The sequence below is a fragment of the Danio rerio genome, chromosome 3 (assembly GCF_052040795.2).
Source record: "Danio rerio strain M-AB ecotype USA chromosome 3, GRCz13ab, whole genome shotgun sequence".
Classification (NCBI taxonomy): Eukaryota; Metazoa; Chordata; class Actinopteri; order Cypriniformes; family Danionidae; genus Danio; species Danio rerio.
The window spans coordinates 20,187,501-20,208,576 of record NC_141023.1 but is presented as its reverse complement, the minus strand read 5'-3'; the positions used below and the strand labels follow the sequence as shown (position 1 = coordinate 20,208,576).

General features: G+C 34.6%; 1 protein-coding gene across 6 annotated transcripts in view; it reads left to right on the top strand.

Annotated features, from left to right (window-relative positions):
* Nucleotides 1-21,076, top strand: part of spop (speckle type BTB/POZ protein) — a 136,614-nt gene that overhangs the window by 71,334 nt on the left and 44,204 nt on the right. For all 6 annotated transcript variants that reach the window (NM_201130.3, XM_087241835.1, XM_087241837.1 and 3 more), the window contains 3 exons: nucleotides 2,410-2,740; nucleotides 5,694-5,815; nucleotides 5,908-6,059. In NM_201130.3, the coding sequence (NP_957424.1) occupies nucleotides 2,663-2,740; nucleotides 5,694-5,815; nucleotides 5,908-6,059 (352 nt within the window). In that variant the 5' untranslated portion in view covers nucleotides 2,410-2,662. The remainder of the gene's footprint in view (nucleotides 1-2,409; nucleotides 2,741-5,693; nucleotides 5,816-5,907; nucleotides 6,060-21,076) is intronic.

The window sequence follows — 21,076 nt, the reverse complement described above, 5'->3', positions numbered from 1 at the left end:
TGGAAAGGTTTAAGGGTTCAGAGGTTTGAGGGGAAATGAACAAGAGAGCCAATGGAATGATGAATGTGCTTTTCTTCAGGAGAACAGAGGGAGGGCTGTTTCACACAAGGGGAAAAGAAGAAATTGTTTTTTTCCTCCAGCATTATAAACGTGTAGCTTTGACGGATTTAAACTTGCTGATGGTGCTTCTGAGTCTTCAGAGGACTGGCTTTTACCCCTACAGTGGCAAATGTTGTGTAGTAAAGCAAGTAAATGGTGATTGAATGGCACAGAAGTTCTGCATAGTTTTGTGGTTTGTGGATACATATTTGTTTGACATGTTCGCCTAAATGGTGGAGTTTAATAGGGAATTAGTTATACAATTTGTTTCTATACTCAAATAATGACTTTTTTTTGTAATTTTTGTCTTTTTTATTTATATATGGTAACATAGCAAAGATCAAAACAAAACAAAGTACAGCTATTTAAAGAGAAATATAAACAGGTAATAAACTTAAGAGTATTTCAAACAAACACACCATGCAGTTACCTAATGGCAGCAAGTTATTACACATAGTGGTACATCTTTCATTTAGAAAAATTATATTAATACTCCACAAAATTCTTAGTATGTGTTTTAGCCCCATTAATCTTTGCAGCGCTGCATTCTGAACAAATACTATTATAAAAAAAGAAGAGCCAGAATTTTTAAAGATCTATGTCATGAGTGGGAACCATTGCTGTAAAGTTGTGTAGAATTTTTTTTTATTATTATTATTTATATAGAAACGATGTTGGTGTAGCAGATATCCAGAATATGCATATTTGTTTTATTTTTTAAAAATAAATTATCACTATATTAGTATCCACGATATGGTTCATTGTAGGGCTGGGTGATATTGCAAAAAATGATAACAATATTATCATTATCACTTGATATCAATAATTATATATTTTTTTAAGGCAAATAATTTTAAGTCAAAAACAAAAATATTTAAAAAAATTATCCCATCTTTTCATAGTGAAATAAACAAAAGTGTTAAAGAGACTCTTAAACTTTTATTAAATAAAATGTTACAAAGTGTGTGCAATGGTAAAGGTAGATCTACGTCTGTAAGGTGTCAATAATAATAATAATAATACAGTAAACCTCAAACTCTGTAAACAAAACAAATTATGATAATCAAATCTGAACTTTTAAGTCAAGGAACCAGACATCATTATTGAAATGCATACTGCAACATCACAAATTGTGAAGTTGAATGACTATATTACCCACCTATGCTAAAAAAAATCTTTCAGATGGTTAGTTAGTGGCTGGGATGCACAAGAAAAGAAACCAAAAAACCACTCTGGTGATATCGTTTTTTTTATTTACAATCTCCTCACTGCTGTTACACAGCACTCATTTTCGCTTGGGTTGTCATTCTGACCTAAAGTGACAAATGCGTGCGGGTGGTGTCTGACCATTTACAATGGGTCTTGCACTACTTTATTTCTACTTGCATGAATCGCAGTGCGCTCGAGGCATTCTTAAAAACGTAGATGTTTTCAACTAGGTGTGGCTGGACATGTGAGCGTCACTCCCATATTCGTATCATGCAAGTTGTGCATCAACAAATATCAATACCGATTTGTATTTTTAATAATTAATTAAAAAGAAAATGTCAAAAAAAAAACTTAGCTTAAGTAAACCATTGCTTAACAGAAGCATTCAAACAAGAAATAGAGAAATTGATAATATATTGTTTTTCATCAATAACAGCAACATTTATAATGTCAAGACTTATAAGTAATATACCATATCTGTAGAGCAATTCCAGCGTTATGGAAGTTACACTTGCAGTAAAAACTTAACTTTACATAGAAAGTATATGGTAACATTGTCATAACATCTGTTTATATTCTCCACAACAACTAACCACAGAGATGTGGGATCAAGGACAATTTGAGAAATCAAATATAATAGTTTGAAAACATTGACAGAAGCATTTTTGAGTATTTTTGTAGTATTGCAAAATACAAACCTTTTTCCTTTTTTGTGAAAAGGGTTTAATTTACACAAAAATGCTTAAACTCACTTAAAACAACACCCACTATATTTGTGTGAACACAAAACAAACGAACTAAAAAATCCCCAGCTATAACATAACCCTACATGACTAAATTACTGCTACTATAGTACTACTACCACTAATGCTACTACTACTAGAACTACTACTACTAATAATATATTGCTTTAATTCCTGTGATCTAAGTAATTTATGTAATTTGATTTAATTTATTGCTACCACTACCACTGTTCTAATATATTTGATTTCCTTCATAATCTTATTATCAGCTCTGCATCATTTCAGTTCAAAGCTTTAAGCTCATTGACACAAATGAAAATTCTTAATCTGTTTTTGCTCTCTGTCTGCTCTGCTGCAGGTGTTAATGCTGAAGAACTGGACGGCTCACTGAAAAACACCTCAGGTTTCTCCCTGCTTTCCCTCCTTGTTCTCTGGGTTACGCTGAACACGAGTGTGTGCCCGGATCCTGGCGGCGGCTGTGAAATACACATGTGTGCGTGTGTTTGCTTATGAGCAAGTGATTACATCTGGACACTTTCTTGGAGACTTCCTGTGGTGGTTGGCGAAGTGACCCTCCCCTTAACCCAAAAATCAAACGCTCAAAACTGGCGATGTCCAGGGTGCCGAGTCCTCCCCCTCCTGCAGAAATGACCAGCGGCCCTGTGGCCGAAAGCTGGTGTTACACACAGGTGAGTGTTACAGCCTATGTGTTTTTTTTTTTATTGAGAAATTGGCAAAAAAGTGGAAAGCTTTTTAGTTAAGCTTTTTCAAACTTTCACATACCATCTTCAGCTTATAATTAGATTTAAACGTGAAATCCAGATTTAGATTTTCAGAGATTTATTGTAAAATCAAATTATATTTTTCCAAAAATGCAATAAATCCATGACCCTTTTTTTCTCCCTGACTGCAATACATTTATTTAATCAATATAAAAGTTGTTTTTCATTTTGAAACTGTTGAAAACACACAAAAAGTAAGTTGATCCACATATGACAGCCTCTTAACTTAGCTAGGACTAATCTTATATTGGGAGACAGGTTTAAATGGCTCATTCATTTAGTTAAATGTGTTGTATTAACAAAAACATTAGTGTTATTAATAAAAACAGTATTATCCACACTGAGTGTGAAGTGAGATTCATCTTATAATATCATGTTTATATTACTAGTGTGATCTTTGGTATTTGTGCATGGCCTCCCTATTCCTCTATTCAGATTGCTACTGTCAAACTTTGGAGGCACTTTTAGTTATGAGCAGCAAAATGGCTTGATTCTGCTCTGTTTTGTCGACTTCGAGTAAAACAATTAAACGGTTTTCAAAAAATCCTCTGGGGGTCAGTGTGACAAGTTTGCTGCATTTGTGTGGGAGCAGGTACAAGCCAGTTGTATTCACTGTTTGCAGTGAGTGGAATGGTGCACTGTGATTGGTTCAGTGGATTTATCGCATTATGCAGAGACGGGGACTAGGCTTTGTCGCAGTTTAGGGGAAATAAGGGAGAAAGCATGTTAGAATGACATGGCTGATATTGCATTTTGTGTAATTAAAAACTGTTCAATATAGACCAAATACAATACTGATTTTGGCAGCATTTTGGAACCAAACTCTTCACTCCAGAAAAAACCTTGTAAAACAGACTAATGGGGCTTTTTCAATGACTGCGCTGCTCCGTTGGCTTTTCCACTGCAATTTAGTACTATTTTAATGTGGGTATAGTTGTAGTTGCAATGTGTCTACTGATGATACTCATGGTAAACGCAACATTAAATAAAATACAACATTTTCATCGTCAACCACTAGCCTGTTAGTAATATTTGTGGGAAGGGGAATGTTTGAATAATGTTGTCATTTGTACTCCAAAGAAAAAGCTTTTTTTTTTTTTTTTATGAAGTTGATGCGTAAACATACTTGTATTTCCATGTCTAATCAAACACAGCTGAACCAGCCAATCAGTTTATTGAGTTTACTCTAAGATTATGGGCAGGTGTGTTAGAGACAGACTGGAACGAAACTGTGCTGCAAACTAATTCTCAAGGTACAAATCTAAGCACCCCTGCTGTCTCAGACACACATTAAACCTCGTCTAATGCTATAAGTGGCCAATCAACAGGCCCATGTGGGATCTACATACTTGCTTTCCACTTTCGGTGGAATAGAGTTAAAGGTATTTTTTAAATAACCCTTAGAAAAATAATACCCTTTATTTCAAATCCATGTGATAATTTAATATAAGTTAATGATTTATAATATAATATAATATAATATAATATAATATAATATAATATAATATAATATAATATAATATAATAATTTATATAATACAATATAATATAATGATTTAAATAATATAATGTACTATAATATATCAGTAGTTCAATGGTTACATTGTATTTCAGATATTGAGAATATTTTATGTTTTTGAAGTTAATTGGGTCTGCATTTATTTGACCAAAATCTGTATAAACAGAAATATTTTGAAATTTTACACTGTTTAAAGTAGCTAGTTTGTATTTTAAAATGTTTTACAATGCATTTTATTTCTATAATATTTGTTAGGAGTTATTTCCAGACTTCAGTGTCACATCATCTTGTTCACATAATTCATATTTATTAATTAATTTATTTTATTTATTTATTATTTTTTTATTGATACTTTTTTTAAAGAACACTTTATATGAAGTATAATTTAATATACACGTGTCCCATTGTCAGTTGTGACCAATTTAATTAGTCTTTATTAAAAATAATATTAATTTCTTTAAAGAAGTCTTACATATAGTCACCCTAGAATTATAAGGTTCTATCTGACATTTTTGTCAAAATGGAGTTATTCACGTATTCTTTTTAAATGCAAATTCATTAACATTGTGTGATGTTTTTTTTCCTTTGTTTAATTATTTACATTTTAAGACTTTTTTTATAAAAAAAAAAGAAAGATTTTATCTACAAAGTCGAATTCTAGCTTGGCTCTATAAGATTCTTTCTATGAGCCAATCAACATTTTTAATGCACACACGAGGACCAATCAGCGTCAGCTTTTTTTGTCATTTCGCCGGATTGTTCCGCATATAGCAAACACATTGTTTGCAATATGGAATGCATACATTTTGAAGCCCAATATCTCAAAATCATTTAGAACGGAGATAGAACCTTGTAGTTCTAAGGCGATGAATTGTGTAACTTGTAAGCATGTATACATGTTAAATATATTAACTAAGCTTAATATGTGTTTGAAAAACTTCTATGTATGAACCAAAATGACCTGTCCAGGTAGTAGGTCTGTCTTTCTAAAAATATGTAATGGTCATTATCTTCCCTCTGTTATGAGTGTGTGCGTGACTTCACAGAGCCCTCCAGTGTGTTCTGAATCCCCACGACTAGTGAAACATGTTCCATTAATGCTTTCATTTATCTCGCCATCATCCTCCCTCAGTGTTTTTGTTTGAGGTCTTTTTATTCCTTGTTCTCCCCATCCTGTTTGTTGTCAGAGCGCATTAAGATAAAAGGTGGTTTTGATGTGTCGCTTTTTTGAAGTCTTGGCCAACACTTGCGGATCTAATGTAGGAAAGGGGGAGGGGGAAAAAGTAGATGGATAAATGGAGGAATGAAGTGTCTTGTCTGTTATCTTGTGTGTTTGTCCAGATCAAAGTGGTTAAGTTCTCCTATATGTGGACCATCAACAACTTCAGCTTCTGTCGGGAGGAGATGGGAGAGGTCATCAAAAGCTCCACCTTCTCCTCGGGGGCCAATGACAAGCTCAAATGGTGAAAAAAAGGAGCACATGTAGATTTGCGTTAATATTTTGATTTGGTTTTGTCAGAATAAATGCTTATGTGAGGCTCTTTGTTTTGAACAGGTGTTTACGAGTGAATCCTAAAGGGCTGGATGAGGAGAGTAAAGATTATCTGTCTCTCTATCTGCTCCTGGTCAGCTGTCCTAAGAGTGAGGTTCGAGCCAAGTTCAAGTTCTCCATCCTTAACGCCAAGGGCGAGGAAACCAAAGCTATGGGTGAGCGCAGACTCAATATCTAGTTTAAAGGTTCCATGAAAATAAAACAGTTTTTTAGATGTTAGTATCAGTATCTGCTTGTTAAAGGGTTATAAAACACCAAAGCACATTTTTTGAGATGTTGAAAGGTCATATATGTGTTCCACAATGCCAAAAACAGTATTGGGACACATACATTTCACAAGTTCAAGCACATTATTTTTATGTTATTTCGAACAAATCCATTTTTCTAGTTTAAAAAGAAATTTTAAAGCTACATCACGACCATGAGATCCTTGTGTAAATTCCAGCATGGAGACTAAATGTCTGTACCGATGGGTGCAATGTGGCATCTTTGAGTTTTCAGCGTTAATTCAAGAGAAAGACTTGGTTCGAACTAATCAGTGCGCTTTATTGTGAATGAGGTGCGACTTCATTAATATGCATGATAGCTTCGAAGACCATTTTTACCTGTTGCAGTGTTCAGAGAGCACAGATCACGTGTGGACATGTTGAATACAGTGGTTTGCTAACACTTGACAAAAAATATGTTTGTAAGGAACATTTGTTTTATCCTTGAGCTTTTCGCATCTGTAAATGTTAAAAATTGAATTTGCTGCTCGTCTCCTTTTAAAAAAGACGCGGTTCCAGTTTGTGTTGATTGTCCTGTCTTTACAGATTTGGTAAGTGTGTGATCAGTGTTCTTTGTTTATGCTTATTCGGATGGCAAAGTTAGTTAGTACTGTCAGCTGTACTCTTTCAGTTTTTAAAGATATACCCTAGTCAAAATGATTTAGTAACTAAGTTTACAGTACGCTAATATCACTAAAATATTATGGACTGAAAGACCTGCTGTAAATGCTGCTCGCTGAATGTAAACACCTTAAACTATTATCGCCTTGTAGGATTTGTGCTGCATTTTGTGACAGGATCCACACATGGATGTTTGACGCTATTCTCTGCACCTACCGAGTCTCTCCTTCTACCTTGAAATGCAGAAGATTTTTTTTGTACCATACTGTGTGTGGTATCAAAAATTCCATTAAAACGACACTCTTCCTGCAGTTCCTTGCATCCAATATCTCGTTTGTAATGGAGGGCATGTATGAAATGTTCTTGAATAAAAGTGAAAGTGCCAAACTGGAGTTACATCGACAAATTAAAAATGAAACACTCAAATTACAAAAAACTCCAAAGTAAACGTGGATACCGTGGTGACGTTAATCAAATTATGTGCTATACCATGTAAAAGGGATCATGAAAGAAACTTTCAAAAAGCAACTCATGTAACCACCTGTATCATGTTATTTTCTTATTTATATTAAGGCAAATAATTTGATTGTGCCTGTCCATGTAAGCGTAGTCACTGTCTTTCTTCCCTGCGTCTGTGTTTGTGTTGCCGCTGTGAAAATCCGCGCTTGCTTGTAGTGAAACTCTTCTTTTAAAGCAAACTCTTCCCTCTTTCTCCACTCGACTCTCCCACCTAAACAAAGCTGGACTCATCTACAGTACTTTCCTGACTTTTTTCAAACTAGAGGTGTGAAAACACCCTGCTGAGACGGGGGTTTCATGGCCTTTTAAGTTGTAATATCAATGACGTATGAAATTATTGTTTCCAGGTCCATGCAGCTACTCATTTGAATTGATAAAATATTGTTTTTGACCACATTTGACATTTTATTCATATCACACATTAAAGTGAATTTGATATAAAATCATTGTATACACATCAATCTCCGGACTTGCTGCATCATAGAAATCAATATTTTAACAATTTCTGAAAAATTAATAACTTATTGGCCATCTGATATTAAGCATGGATATACATGTTTGTGTGTGTGTGTGTGTGTATGTATGTGTATATGTATATATATATACCGCTTGGACCCGGAAGCCACACTTAATAAGGGGATTGTTCGTTTTTAGGATATCTATAAGCTCCAAAACTGTGACAAAATTTGCAATCAGAAGATATATAACTGACATAAACCTGTAGAGCTTGTAGTTTGTCACTTCTGCCTAAAAGGATAGGTTTTATTCACATCACCTCAAACTTCAGTTTCTTATCATATCGTGACCAATCAAAAGCTCTCTATTATCTGACTTGCCTGCCCCTTTCAAGACACATCTCATTTGATGCAGTTGAGCTCAATCACTCTCACTGGCAGAGCGGTGATGAGGCAAAATGCTATTTGCTGTTTTATATAAAGGGGAGGGGCTACACTGCCACACCCTCTCTTCATGTTTCGGTTAAGATTACATCAAATATAAAATAAAAATACACATTTTAAAGTACTTAACAAGAACTTTATACTATACTTGTTTAATTTATAAAAATCCCTGTTTATACATTGGGTCGAAATTTCATTGTTGAGAAAAGAGAAATGCAGTTCAGTGCTTCCAACAGGTTTGAAATATGCTTGCGGTGGTGGTCAGATTGAAACACACCTCTTACCCACATCATTTAAATTGTTAACTATATGTGACAAACAAAACATAATTAGTTTTTTCACACTGTTTTATTATTATGTTTTGAACTTTTTTCCTTTTCAATGGGTTAAAGTTAAAAAAATATATAATAAAAATAAATAAATAAATAAATACATATTTTAGTAGAAACCCCGGCAAGACGCAAAAAGGTGTGGGTTTTCCACTACCTAATCGCTCGCTTATTTTGAGCATATACAAAAAAGTGTAAAAGGATGATAATAATAGTTAAAAAAAAAAAGTGTCACTAAATATACTTGGGCGGCCATTAATATACCTGGGTGGCCCGCCCAAGTAAAAGTCTATGTGTGGGAAGCACTGCAGTTCATTGAAGTTATATTGCCTTTTAGTGTTAACAAAATTAAAAACGTCAACTCCTAAACAAGTAGTAGTATTATTATTTGAATTCAAATTTGTTTATTTGACAGGGACATGCACAACAATACTTTGACCTTAAAAAGGAAATGTTTTGTGCCAGGCTTTAGCAAAAACTATTTTCCATCTGGAGTCCCTGAATAGGTAGATCTTGAAACACTCAACAACAACAACAACAAAAACAAAAACAAGATAACATGTTGCAACTTACATACAGGCTCACTCACACATATTACTCACAAACAATCAAAAACAAAACGTGCTTAGTGTGTACAAATTTGTTTGCATTGGAGCCACTTTTTAGAAAGGCTCATCCAAACATATAAAGTAAAACTGAAACTAGCAGCATAATGGAAGTGCACTGTACAAATACTTGCATACCTCATTTAAAAACGATCCATATGTGTGCGCACTGTGCCCGTGTTTCGTATGCATGTATCACAGTGATTGCATCATGTACAGGTGGAGATAAAATTAATTCTTCCTAATATTTCCCAAGTTCTTTTTTTTTACATTAATATTTTAAAAACATAATATTTTTAACTAATTTCTACAAATTTCTGTTGTCTTTGCCATGATGATAGTACAAAATAATTTGCTAGTTATTTTGAAAAATACTAGTTTTCAGCTTGAAGTGCAATTTACTCATTAATTAGGTTAACTAGGCAAGTTAAGATAATTAGGCAAGTCACTAGACCACAGTGGTTTGTTCTGTAACCAATAATATTGCTAATAATTTTGACCTTTTTGTTTCAGCCACTAAAAGACTTAAGACTCCAGAATTATAGGGATATTATTATATAACGATATTAGGACATAACCTGTAATATGATATTCTTTGAATAATATCCTTCATCTGTAAAACATCACAGGGAATATTTAAAAAATAATAAATTCACTGGCGGTTCATTCCGCTGTGGTGACCCCGGATTAATAAAGGGACTATGCTGACAAGAAAATGAATGAATGAATGAATAAATTCACCATTTTGTTTGCTTTTGGTTCCTTGAGTGCAGGGGTGCCCAAACACCCATACACTCTCGTTTGCACACACAAACTACAGCCAATTTAGCTTACCCAATTCACCTATAGCGCATGTCTTTGGACTTGTAGGGGAACCGGAGCACCCGGAGGAAACCAACGCCAACATGTGGAGAACATGCAAACTCCACACAGAAATACCAACTGAGCCAGCTGGGGCTCGAACCAGTGACTTTCTTGCTGTGTGTCGATTGTGCTACCCACTGCATTTTCATTTATAATTCATTCTATAATTTATTATACAATTTAATTTATACTATAATTTATTACATTTAAAATACTTAAATTGTATTAGTAATTATACATTTAATTATACATTATTTTATTATGAAAATCTTACAATAAAAAAACATGAACAATCCTTTTTATATCACCTAAAAATGCAACATTGGCCTGCGGGTCCTAGTTCGTGCATCTCCACTTAAAAATATAGTGTGCAGCAAATTTTTGATAATTAAAAACATGAGACTTCTTATAGAATAAAGGCATGCTATTATCTGATAATGGCTGAGCATTATGATGCTGTTATGCCAACAATGGGCTCTTTAAATACTTTTATTTTAAGATTTTTTAAGTACAACACAACACAACAAACAAAAAATATATTCTCAGAATATACACACTTTGCAGGTAAATATTTAAAACTCAGCAAAATTCAGCTTAAATAAGTGTTTTTGATCTAAAGGAATTGTCAGACCTACATATGTGAAGGGGTCCCTAGTTATTTTAAATTGAATGTTTTCCAGAAAACCGTCTCTTAAGTTGGTGGAAAGTGGAACAAAAATGCTCTTTGAGAGGTTGATCCAGACAGCTTCCCAAAAAAAGTGATTAAATCTAGGGTGGGAACAGATCTTCCAGTGTTGCTCAAATACATTATCACATCGTCTGCATATAAGCTAATGAGAGCTTCACTCCCACTTACTTCAAGACCTGTGATGTTAATAACAATAGGCTTTTTCAATTACAAATAAAAGAAATTACTAATTAACTTTTGATTTAGTTTCATTTAATATTATTTTAATAGTTCAATAAAGAGGCCATTTTCCCATAGTTTTTCCCTCTATCCAAAGAAACTATATTATTACAGCAATATAAAATTGCTCATTCTGTGAATTTGGTCATAGCGTCTTCCTCTAATCTACCATATAATTTGATCTGTTTAAAAAAAAAAAAGTCATGTAAGAGCAGAAGCAAATTTTCTTTTTAGCCTACTCATCACAATCACCGTTTTATGAAACATTTATTTAATCAAGAGTGTTTTTGCAGACTAGCTCAGTATCGCTTGATTCCTTTAGGGACCTGTGGATCTTACAGGCGTGAATACCTGCAAAGTTAATCACAGACCGGCATGACTTTGAAAGTGTGAATACTCTTGTATTTTCTGAAAGTAATAACATCCAACGTGAACTCTCCCCCTTATAAAATTAAATTTGAGGCAGGCAGCAATGTTTTAATTGGGATTTATTGGGGGTTGATGGCCTCCGGGCTGTCCTGTTTGATGGGTATAAATGAGGTACAGGGGGTTCGCTCTTCACTGGCATTGAATTATGCTTTCTCAGATGAACAACTTCATGCCTGATTTTGTTTTCAACTTGTTTTTCAACCAAGCATTATTCATAGCTGGGGGTGTGTGTGTAACTGTGAGGTGGTGTTATTCTCTTAAAGAAAAAAAATCGGACATTCTGGCAGCGATGTTAAAACCTGCACATTTATAAATATAAGAAGTTTCTTTGAAAAGATCAATATGCAAATGATATGCGTGTGGGTTAGGTCAATGAACTCTTGCAGCACACCGGGTCATGGAGTTTATAGCATATAGAGAAGAAATAGTGCGATAGAAGTGTGTTTGGCGAGGATCTTTACATAACCAAACATTCTGCTTTTCTCAAAGAGTTCTGCTCTGTCCTGAAAGTTCATTAGTTCACTGAAACTTGAACATTCTGTCATCTTTTTGACGCATCGATTAATGCGTTGATTTCAGCAATGGATTTCCAGTTTTAAAAAGGATGAAAAAGCTAATGCGAAAAGTGACTCCATTTGACTGCTATGATAGAATTGCTGTATGTTTGTGCAGCAAGGTGACTGAAATGTAAATAGTTGACCAATAAATGTAGCCAGCATGTATGTGAGTCAGATCAGTCTGATTCATGAACAACTTTTTTTTAATAGACCGTTTTGTGAACTGAAGTGCCTGCCAATTATTGCAGGGGGCAAATTTCAAGGTTTTAATTAAATTTCTGTTTGTTCTTTACACAAAGCTATGGAATGACTTCAAAGGACAATAGCATTTTACAACTTGATGTCTTCCATTCAGTTATTTTGAAACAGTGTCAAGGATATGAACCTTTTTGTGTTGAGCAAAGAGAAACAAAAATGTGCTTGTATATGAGGCTCTATAGTTAATAAAAAAAAAAAAAAAAGATTCAATTTGTCAATGCGATCACAAATGGAATGATGCTAAATATGGGTGTGTTTAGAAGTTTGCATTTGTTCTAAGCATGAGCCGGTATACGATTTTGACGGTATGCTAATCTTGGATAAAATGTCATATTTTTTTAAATGGCTTGGTAAAAACCAAAAACTTTTTTCTCCTTTGAACAATATATTTTATTTTGAAAATATTTTGTTACAGTAAACATGTCAGGCTAAATAATTCAAATGAGTCATTGAGTTCTGCTGTTTTCATTCATTTTAAAAACACAGATTGCATTACTCTTTCCTAAAATTTCACATTCCTAAAAACAAACAAACAAACAAACAAACAAACAAACAAAAACCCCATAAAAAATATCTTAAACATACCTTAGGAACAATATAGAAGAAAATTTTTAAAAACCATGACTTTTCCAAACCGCGGTATAACCGCGAAAACGGTTATCGACCCATGCCTAGTTTGTTCATATTCCACTCGAAGGGAAGTCAAAAGATTTGATCTGACTCTATTAATAAATTAAACACTCATGGTCAAATGCATTCAAAGACACAAAAAAAGACTACCTAATCACCTAATAATATTTTTATTTTGGGATTTGTTAATGAGAGACCACCCAAAACCAGTCAGTATCTTCTGCGACCATCATTTGCCTTTGCAACGCGGAGTCGATCAGATTGTTGATTATGGCCTGAAGGACGTTGATCCACACCTCAGATTTCTGTGTGATGTTGCTGGACATTGGCTGAAACAGGAACACACCATCATTCTGTTCCCTGATTGTTCCGCTGATGTACTGGTGTACTTGCTCTTTTGATTTGAACATGTTTCTTTTAAAGTGTCACGCTGAGTTTACTCTGGGCTTGGTGGTGACCTCTTAAATAAATTTTATTTTATTTTATTATTATTGGTTACTAGGTTATCCTGCCACAAATTGCGGGTTTGTTTAAAAATTGTAGTAAAACGGTTAGGAACCAATGGATTATAGTATCATAAATTGACATTAACATACTATATTTACTGAAATGCTTATTAAAGGTTGCACACTAAAGTCCAAATTTTTCATGTGCGTTAAAAAATATCTGAAATATTATTCATGTAAAAAAACCTCTCACACGAGTCAGATTCGTATTAATTCATTCCGAAAAAATGCAAAACATTTAGGATTTTAAGCAATGACTCTTTGTTCTCCTCTTCTCTCAAAAGAGGTATAGGCTACATATGTTCATCCAATACTGTATAGAGAGCAAGTTCTCAAAGAGCTGCGCTGGGTTTTCCCAAAATGCAAAGTTTATTTTAGGAAATCAGCGCAATTGTGATACATTGGTTGTGATACTACACGCATTTACTGTATGTACGTAAACAAATTCGAAAGAGAGACTGGCAGTACCATAGGAAGGTTATTTTAGTTAATGAAAATGAAAGAAAAAATGAAAACTCAAATTGAAAACTTTTTCATAAACTGAAATAAAAATAAAATTAAAAAACTAACTTAAACTTTATTTTTAATATACAAAACTAACTGAAACTTACTAAAATAACAAAAACATCCTTCATTTTTGTCTTTGTAAATGTATTTAATACAGACTGTAAGCCTTTTAGAGTAAATCTATAATTTGTGCTGCAAGTTTCACGACAGGTGTTTGACCATACAGCACCTCTAAGTTTAATCCTGAAGCCATTGGCCAGATCAAACCGGTTCTCCAGTCATCCTTGCTGTTGCTTCCGCAACAAAAACAATGAGTGGACATGGCTGCAGCGCTGTGACAATATTAAATTCGACCCAAACAGTGACTTGAATGTATTAATTTAACACATTTGTGTCCAATAATGGGTTTTATTTCTGTAGTAACGTTAAGCACTGAGTTAGTACACTGAGCTCATATTTTAAAAACCCTGTAACTATTGATACTGTGCATGTGTGATTCAGTGAATTAAACACAAACAGTACATGACAGCCTGCTGTGACTGAACTAAACTTGAACTACTAAACTTCTGGCGAAACAGAAGTTTATTTTAAAACAGAAAGTTGTAATGGAATTTAAATAAGTGAATCATGCTTCAGTAGGATTAAAAAACTTAATTGTAAGAAACTTCAGCTCATGTTGATGTTTTAACTGACTGAAATTATAATTGCTGATTACATATATTTGGTATGTGTAGTCCTTACATGACACAAAATATCCAGTTTGCTTTAAAGATCCAAACTTCCCATCACTACTGTGTATTTAACCTCAGAAGTAGCCTTGCACACGTTTTACTTAAGGCTGCTGTCTTGTGGGCTGTTGTATTTGAATTTGAGGATGGATAGATGTTAGTGTTCTTGTGTCAAAAAAAAGTTTAAAGAGTTTTAATTATACAATATTTATTTTGATGATTTTGAATCTTGCATCTAACAAACATCCTAATTTGCAAAAAAAAAAAAAAAAAAAAACTAATCCTGAAACTAATAAAAATAAAAGTAAAACTAAGCAATTTCAAAATATAGAAACTAATAAATAGTTGTAAATCTCCCTCTAAAACCTAATTAAAACTAGCTGAATTTAAAAACAAAAAGTCAAAACGAAATAAACTAAAACTAATAAACAAAACCCAAAACTACTATAACCTTGTACCATAGACATTGTAATAGATGAAGGCCGTGTTGATGTATCAGAGCGAAGCGGACCATGAGGCTTCTAGATTTCTTTTACAATGTCTATTGCAGTACTTCTAAGGTATAAACGGGGACAAACACACACCCTAAACAGCAGCAGGGAAGAAGTGTGCCAGTCATTGTAATCCAGCATAGGGGTCCCCAACTGTTTGCCATATTCTGTCTCATATTATGCACCGATTGTGTCATAAAGTTGTCTCTGCTGTATGGTGACTCTGAACTGCTAAAACACCTCTCGAAACGCTTTTCTGATGCAGACAACAGAAAAAAATTCATCGTGATTTGGATTTTTTTATGACGAATGAAAGTTTCAGAGGCAGTGTGTCAATACGGTTGACAAATTGAGGCAACATTTTTTTTTAAACGTGAAAATTACGGATGAAAATTTCAGATTCATTGTGTACAACACGATAACCTTAATTCTTACTTGTGTTGATTTTTTTAGGTGAGTTTTAGCCAGTAAACGGCCCCTCAATCCTTCTCTTCAATTCTGGCTGTTTTCTTGGAGCCTTTATTAGATGTTACACAAAAGCTGGCAAGCACCGTGCGGCCTGGAGAGATGAAACTGGGGTGTGAGTAGCAGTCACACGCTCATCTTTTTGAAGATTCTCACATATGGGCAGAGGAACGGGAGCGAAAAGAAAAGGAAAAGGGTGCCAGATTGTGGCAGCGAGATGAGATGAGAGGTTGAACAACCCCGTCTCTCATTTTCCAATTTTCTCATTTTCTGCACCTTAATGGGCGAGAAGGCACTCCTTGTGTTTTGGCCCCCGCTCCTCCATCTCTTTCCTCCACTCAACATTCTCTCCATTTAGCGCCCCTCCAGAACGAGGAGGGGGGTGACGTGCTTTGGGGCGTCCCCGGGGACAATGGAGCGCCGACAGCTCCTGTACAGTGATGGGGAGAGTTTTTAAAGCGGGACGGAGGATGAAAATATGGCAGCAGAAATTGCTCTATCGGTTCTGGATCATTTAGAATCCAATTTAATCCTGCCCTCCTCCTGGGGGAGAGCGAGATGAACGAGAGAGGAGGGGGGAGAGCAGAGGTGGAGAGAGAGAAATAAAAACAAAGTAAAGTGCTTTAATTAAGAGGGCTGTGAGAAGGCACTGGGACTTTGCAGCATGACTTGTGTTTATGGAGTCAGTCATGGGCAAGATGATGAACAAATAGAGGTGCCAAGGAACCAGTGTTCAGGTTTGACAGACTTGAAACTGGGGGAAAGTATGCATGTAGCCTGTTTTTATTTTTCAGGTGTCGCTCTGTTGTCTTTTATAACATGGCATTGGGGCTTGTTTGTTGGGGAAAAAGACTTGTCTTTATTTAATTCAAATGTCTGAATGAATGTGCCGATTTCCATAATGAACCACATCAAGAGCAGCGATGCCCCGAAACCTTCAAAGAAAGAATAAAGTTGTTCAGATAAGAAACGCCTTGCACTTCAAGCAGTAAAAAACTCATGTCCTAAATCAATTAATGAAATATTAGCTTTTTTAGGAGCAATATGCTTATTAATAGACTGAGGAAATGATTTACATCTGTCTAATTCTAATAAAGTACAGATTGGTGCAAACAAACTGAATGATGTATAATGGAGATTAAGGTTTATGTTAGGGATGTTTTTTTGCCTCGGAGTCATTTGATTTTGAGTATATCTAACAATAGCAAAACCCGATCCAATACTTCTAAAAGTACATTAAAAAAATAAATAAAACCAAGAAACCTATCCAGAATGTTTCTTATTTTTTTTTTATTAATTTCATCTTATTTTAACATTAACCAACTGTTTACAAACAGAGCTTACAAACAGAGCACTTCTGTGAGGTAGCTTGAAAAATCAAGTAAAAAATATCATCAATTCTCCACTTTTGGACTTTAGTGCAACAGTAAATATAAAGCAAATCTAATATAAAACAAACAGCACCTCAACTTAAAATACCCGACAGGCAATGCCAAGTTTACATATCTCAGAGTTTGCTATGGCAATGTTGTCGTCATCAACTTTGTAATACCTCCAGACCACAGACATACTTGTGCTTTCAGCTACTGCTTCCATGTTCTACTTTGCTGGCATTTAACCAATAGCATCTCTGCAACAAATCTCTGCAAGTGATGTCATGCTGCACGCGTCGCTGTTTCTGTGTGAAGTCAAGAATGAGGTCTAACTCTGTATCACCGCATAATAGATGTGTAAATAATAATGAGAATATATACATATATATTCGAGTCCTGATTGTTAGCTAACGCCCGATTCCGATCGAGTCTTAAACTGGATGATCGGGCCCGATATGCAATCACGTGATCGTGCCTGGGCATCCTTAGTTTATGTTGTAAGTTCTTTTAAGTAGTAGCTCAAAATGAATCAAAAATGCAATAAACAGTATTGTTGTGAAATATTACAGTTTTTAATTTTATTATACAATAATGAATATTCAGCTAACATTACTTTAGGCAGTGGTCCTCAATTTTTGTATCACTGTGAACTGGTCAACGCTTATTTTGGTCAACGACAATTTTATTGCAGCCTGGGGATGGAGAGTAGTGTTGGGTATACGTAGCTTGCTAGGCGACCACCATTTTCTCAGAGGATGACAAGCTGACAAAACATTGCTACAACTCTGATACAAGTTTTATTCATGCAGAAATTTTAAAAACACTATGTGTGCAGTGTTTGGGTGTTCTGTGTTTGTCTGAGATTATTAGTCGAAATGTGTATATCTCATAGAAAGGTATGAACCCAAGGGTTGTGGACTAGGGATGTCCCGATCAGGTTTTTTCTGCCCTTGAGTCAGAGTCATTTGATTTTAAGTATCTACCGAAACCCGATCTGATACTTCTATAATGCATAAAAAAATAAAGGAAATTAATGTTTTCCCTAATGAAACTCTCTGTATTGTGTCGGGTGTTTGTTTTTGAGATGCCTTATCTTCACATTTTAGCCTTATAGACTCTTGTTCATCCCACTTAAATCACAGTAATTCATATCTGGATAAGCTCATAAAGACTGCGTCTGTTCCTTGTATTATTAGATTATGAAGTACACTTACTATGTGCTCTTGACTTTTTTTTATTAAGAATCAAACCAGAAAAACTGCAAAAAAAAAAAAAAAATGAAAATAATATTTTTTTTTTAAAGCTTGGTCACTTAAACATCAGGTCACTAGCACCTAAAGCACTTATTGTAAATGAAATATTAACAGACAATAATATTTATGCACTCTGTCTCACTGGAACCTGGCTGAAACGAAATGGCTATTGGTTTAAATGAAGCAACCCCTACAGGATTCTTATGCAAGGCTTGTGAAACTGGTTGTGGTGATGGAGTTGCCACAATCTTTGGTGATATTCTGAATGCTAATCAGAGGAACAGACTTATGTTGAACTTTTTTGAAGTATTAGCACTTAATGTTATGCTTCCGGATATTATGAAAAAAAATGTCATCTCTTGCTTTAATCTCTATACTGTTTATAAACCGCCAGGACCCTATGTCAATATTCGAAAAAGAGTTTTCTTTTTTATTTCTGACTTACTAGTTAAAACTGATACAATACTAATAGTTTTCTTGTACACATTTCATTCAATTTGTTTTATTTTTATTCAACTTTTGCATATAGGTGCATCATTTTAAATAGAGTTTTTTTTTGTGTGTCTGTGTGTGAAGATTCAGTACAGCAAAGCTATTGGGCTAATAGGGAAATGAAAGATACCCTCAGATGTTGGTTGGATGGGTAGTCTATAAACTCCTCGCTTGACAGTCTCTGCTCTGCCGGCTGTTTATATTCAGATGTGACTGCGTGCTGGCAGATATTGATTCTGAACGTGCTTTATTGGCTATTGACTGTTTGATGAATATTTACACAATAGAGCTTTACTGCTGTTGCTCTCAGCCCCGCATGGCCTGTAGCTACTAAAGCTCCCATAGATCAACATTTATAATGCTGACAGTTTCACTGTGAAGCCACAGGAGAATGAGCTTCTGCAACTAGATTCTGCTTTGCGATTATTAGTTTTTTAAGGAATTTGCAGAGTCTATATAATAGAGCTGCACGATTCGGGCTAAAGTGAGAATCACGATTTTTTCTTTTGCTTAAAATAAAGATCGCAATTTTTTTTTTTCATGGTTATGTAGATGTAAAATAACGGTTATTATGAGTATGCTATTATTATTATTATTATTATTATTATTATTTCTTAAACATACGGTAAAAAAACTATAATAATATTATGTGTTCGCCTACTGTTGGTTACAATGCTAAATGTTGTATAGACTTGGAATGGTGGACTTGAACAGACGTTAAATTTGTCTTGGTCATTAATGCACAGTAAAAGTGATGACATCAGAATACAACTACTCATATTTCTGATGTTCATTTATTATGTTTGAGACATATGCTTGTAATCTGTCATTGACAACATTATTACACCAATTTTTTTCAACTGTTAAAATCAGACATTTTGTCGTTATCAAATTCCCTCTTGCATTATATTCAACATTATAGGCTGGAGTAGTTATACTGACACTGTTAAACATTAATTCTCATGGTCAACACTCTGTGTTCACTAAGAAAGAAAAAAAAACATATCAAATGCTTGTCGTAATCATAACTCTATAATGCTATATGATTATTTAAATGATGTGCTCGCTTTCGGTTTCATTTTCACTGTAAAGTGCGGTTCATACCTCCTGCGCAGTTCTTAAATGATCCCTCTGTGCAACAAACTGAATAGTATTTACAACTCTATTACCTGTTATTCAAGCCTATGCAGGTTCTTTTCTTTAAAGTAGACTTCATTCACAGGCGCGCCCGCCCTCTCTGTGGTCACAGTCAGCTCAAGTCACGTGTGATTCCGCGGCTGCGAATACGTCATTACATGAAGAAAGAAATGACATTTTTGGGTGAATTATACCTCATACAGTATGTTACCCTTTTAACACCATTTCAACACCGTTGGTATCCACGTTGCTGAACAAAGTATGTAAAACAATATGGAGAGTGATCGCCTTTGCTACTCTCCAGAACTTGAAAATATGATTGGCAGAATTTTAGAAATGCTGGATTTAGATCGTCTAGGGGGTCGAATCGAGATTGCGATCTTTTTTAGATTAATTGTGCAGCTCTACTATAAGCATTAATCAGAAAGGTCAATGATTTATTGCATGTTTTTTATTTTCAAATGAATGTGAGATTGACTAACAAATGCTCTTAAGCACTCTTCATTTTTTATTATGACAATTTTTTTCTAAAAAATGTGTGTGTGGGGAGACTAAAGCCAATTCATGGACATCAGTAGCATTTGTTTATGCAATATAACATTTTCCACAAATACGTGCTGTTGCTTCTGACAACATTGTTTCCTGTCAAATGTCAATATGAGATTTTGCACAGATCACCCTAACATCTGTCTTAAAAGGGTCGATATTCTAATGGTGACAGATGTTTCATACTTTGTTTTTTCTGTTGCTTTCATGCAAAGGTTTTAGGATAAGAATAATTTGCAGCGTTCTCACGTAGCTGGACATCTGACTAAAAACATGCTCCAGCTAAGAATCACCAAGAGATCGGACATTTTTTACAGACTTAATCCAGACAAGCCAGTCTGAGCTGATGCGTTATCATATCAGGCGTTAAAGGTGTTTTGGTCTCTGTGTATTTGTATAGGAGTGTCAAGGTTAGAGGAATTATTGGATAGTGTTTACACTGGCGCATTGTGTTGATGCTGTTGTGAGAATGTCAGTTTGCTCACGTTATTGTTCTGACACCATGCTGCTGAACTCTATATTGATGGCAGCGTGTAGAGGATATTTGTTTGTTGTTGGTGGAAATATGACAGAAATCTGTATGTTTGTGTCTCTGCTGTCAGATTTTTCTTGTAATTATGTAGCCAGACTATTCTCATAAAATCACTCCACTTTGCTGCTGCTTCTGGCCAAGAACTGACTTCAGGAAGCGACCCTCTAGCTTCAAGACCATCTGCTAAAATACATAATTTGGATATAAAGTGGATCAAACTTAATTGTTTCAAATGACTATATTCTATGTTTTTACAAA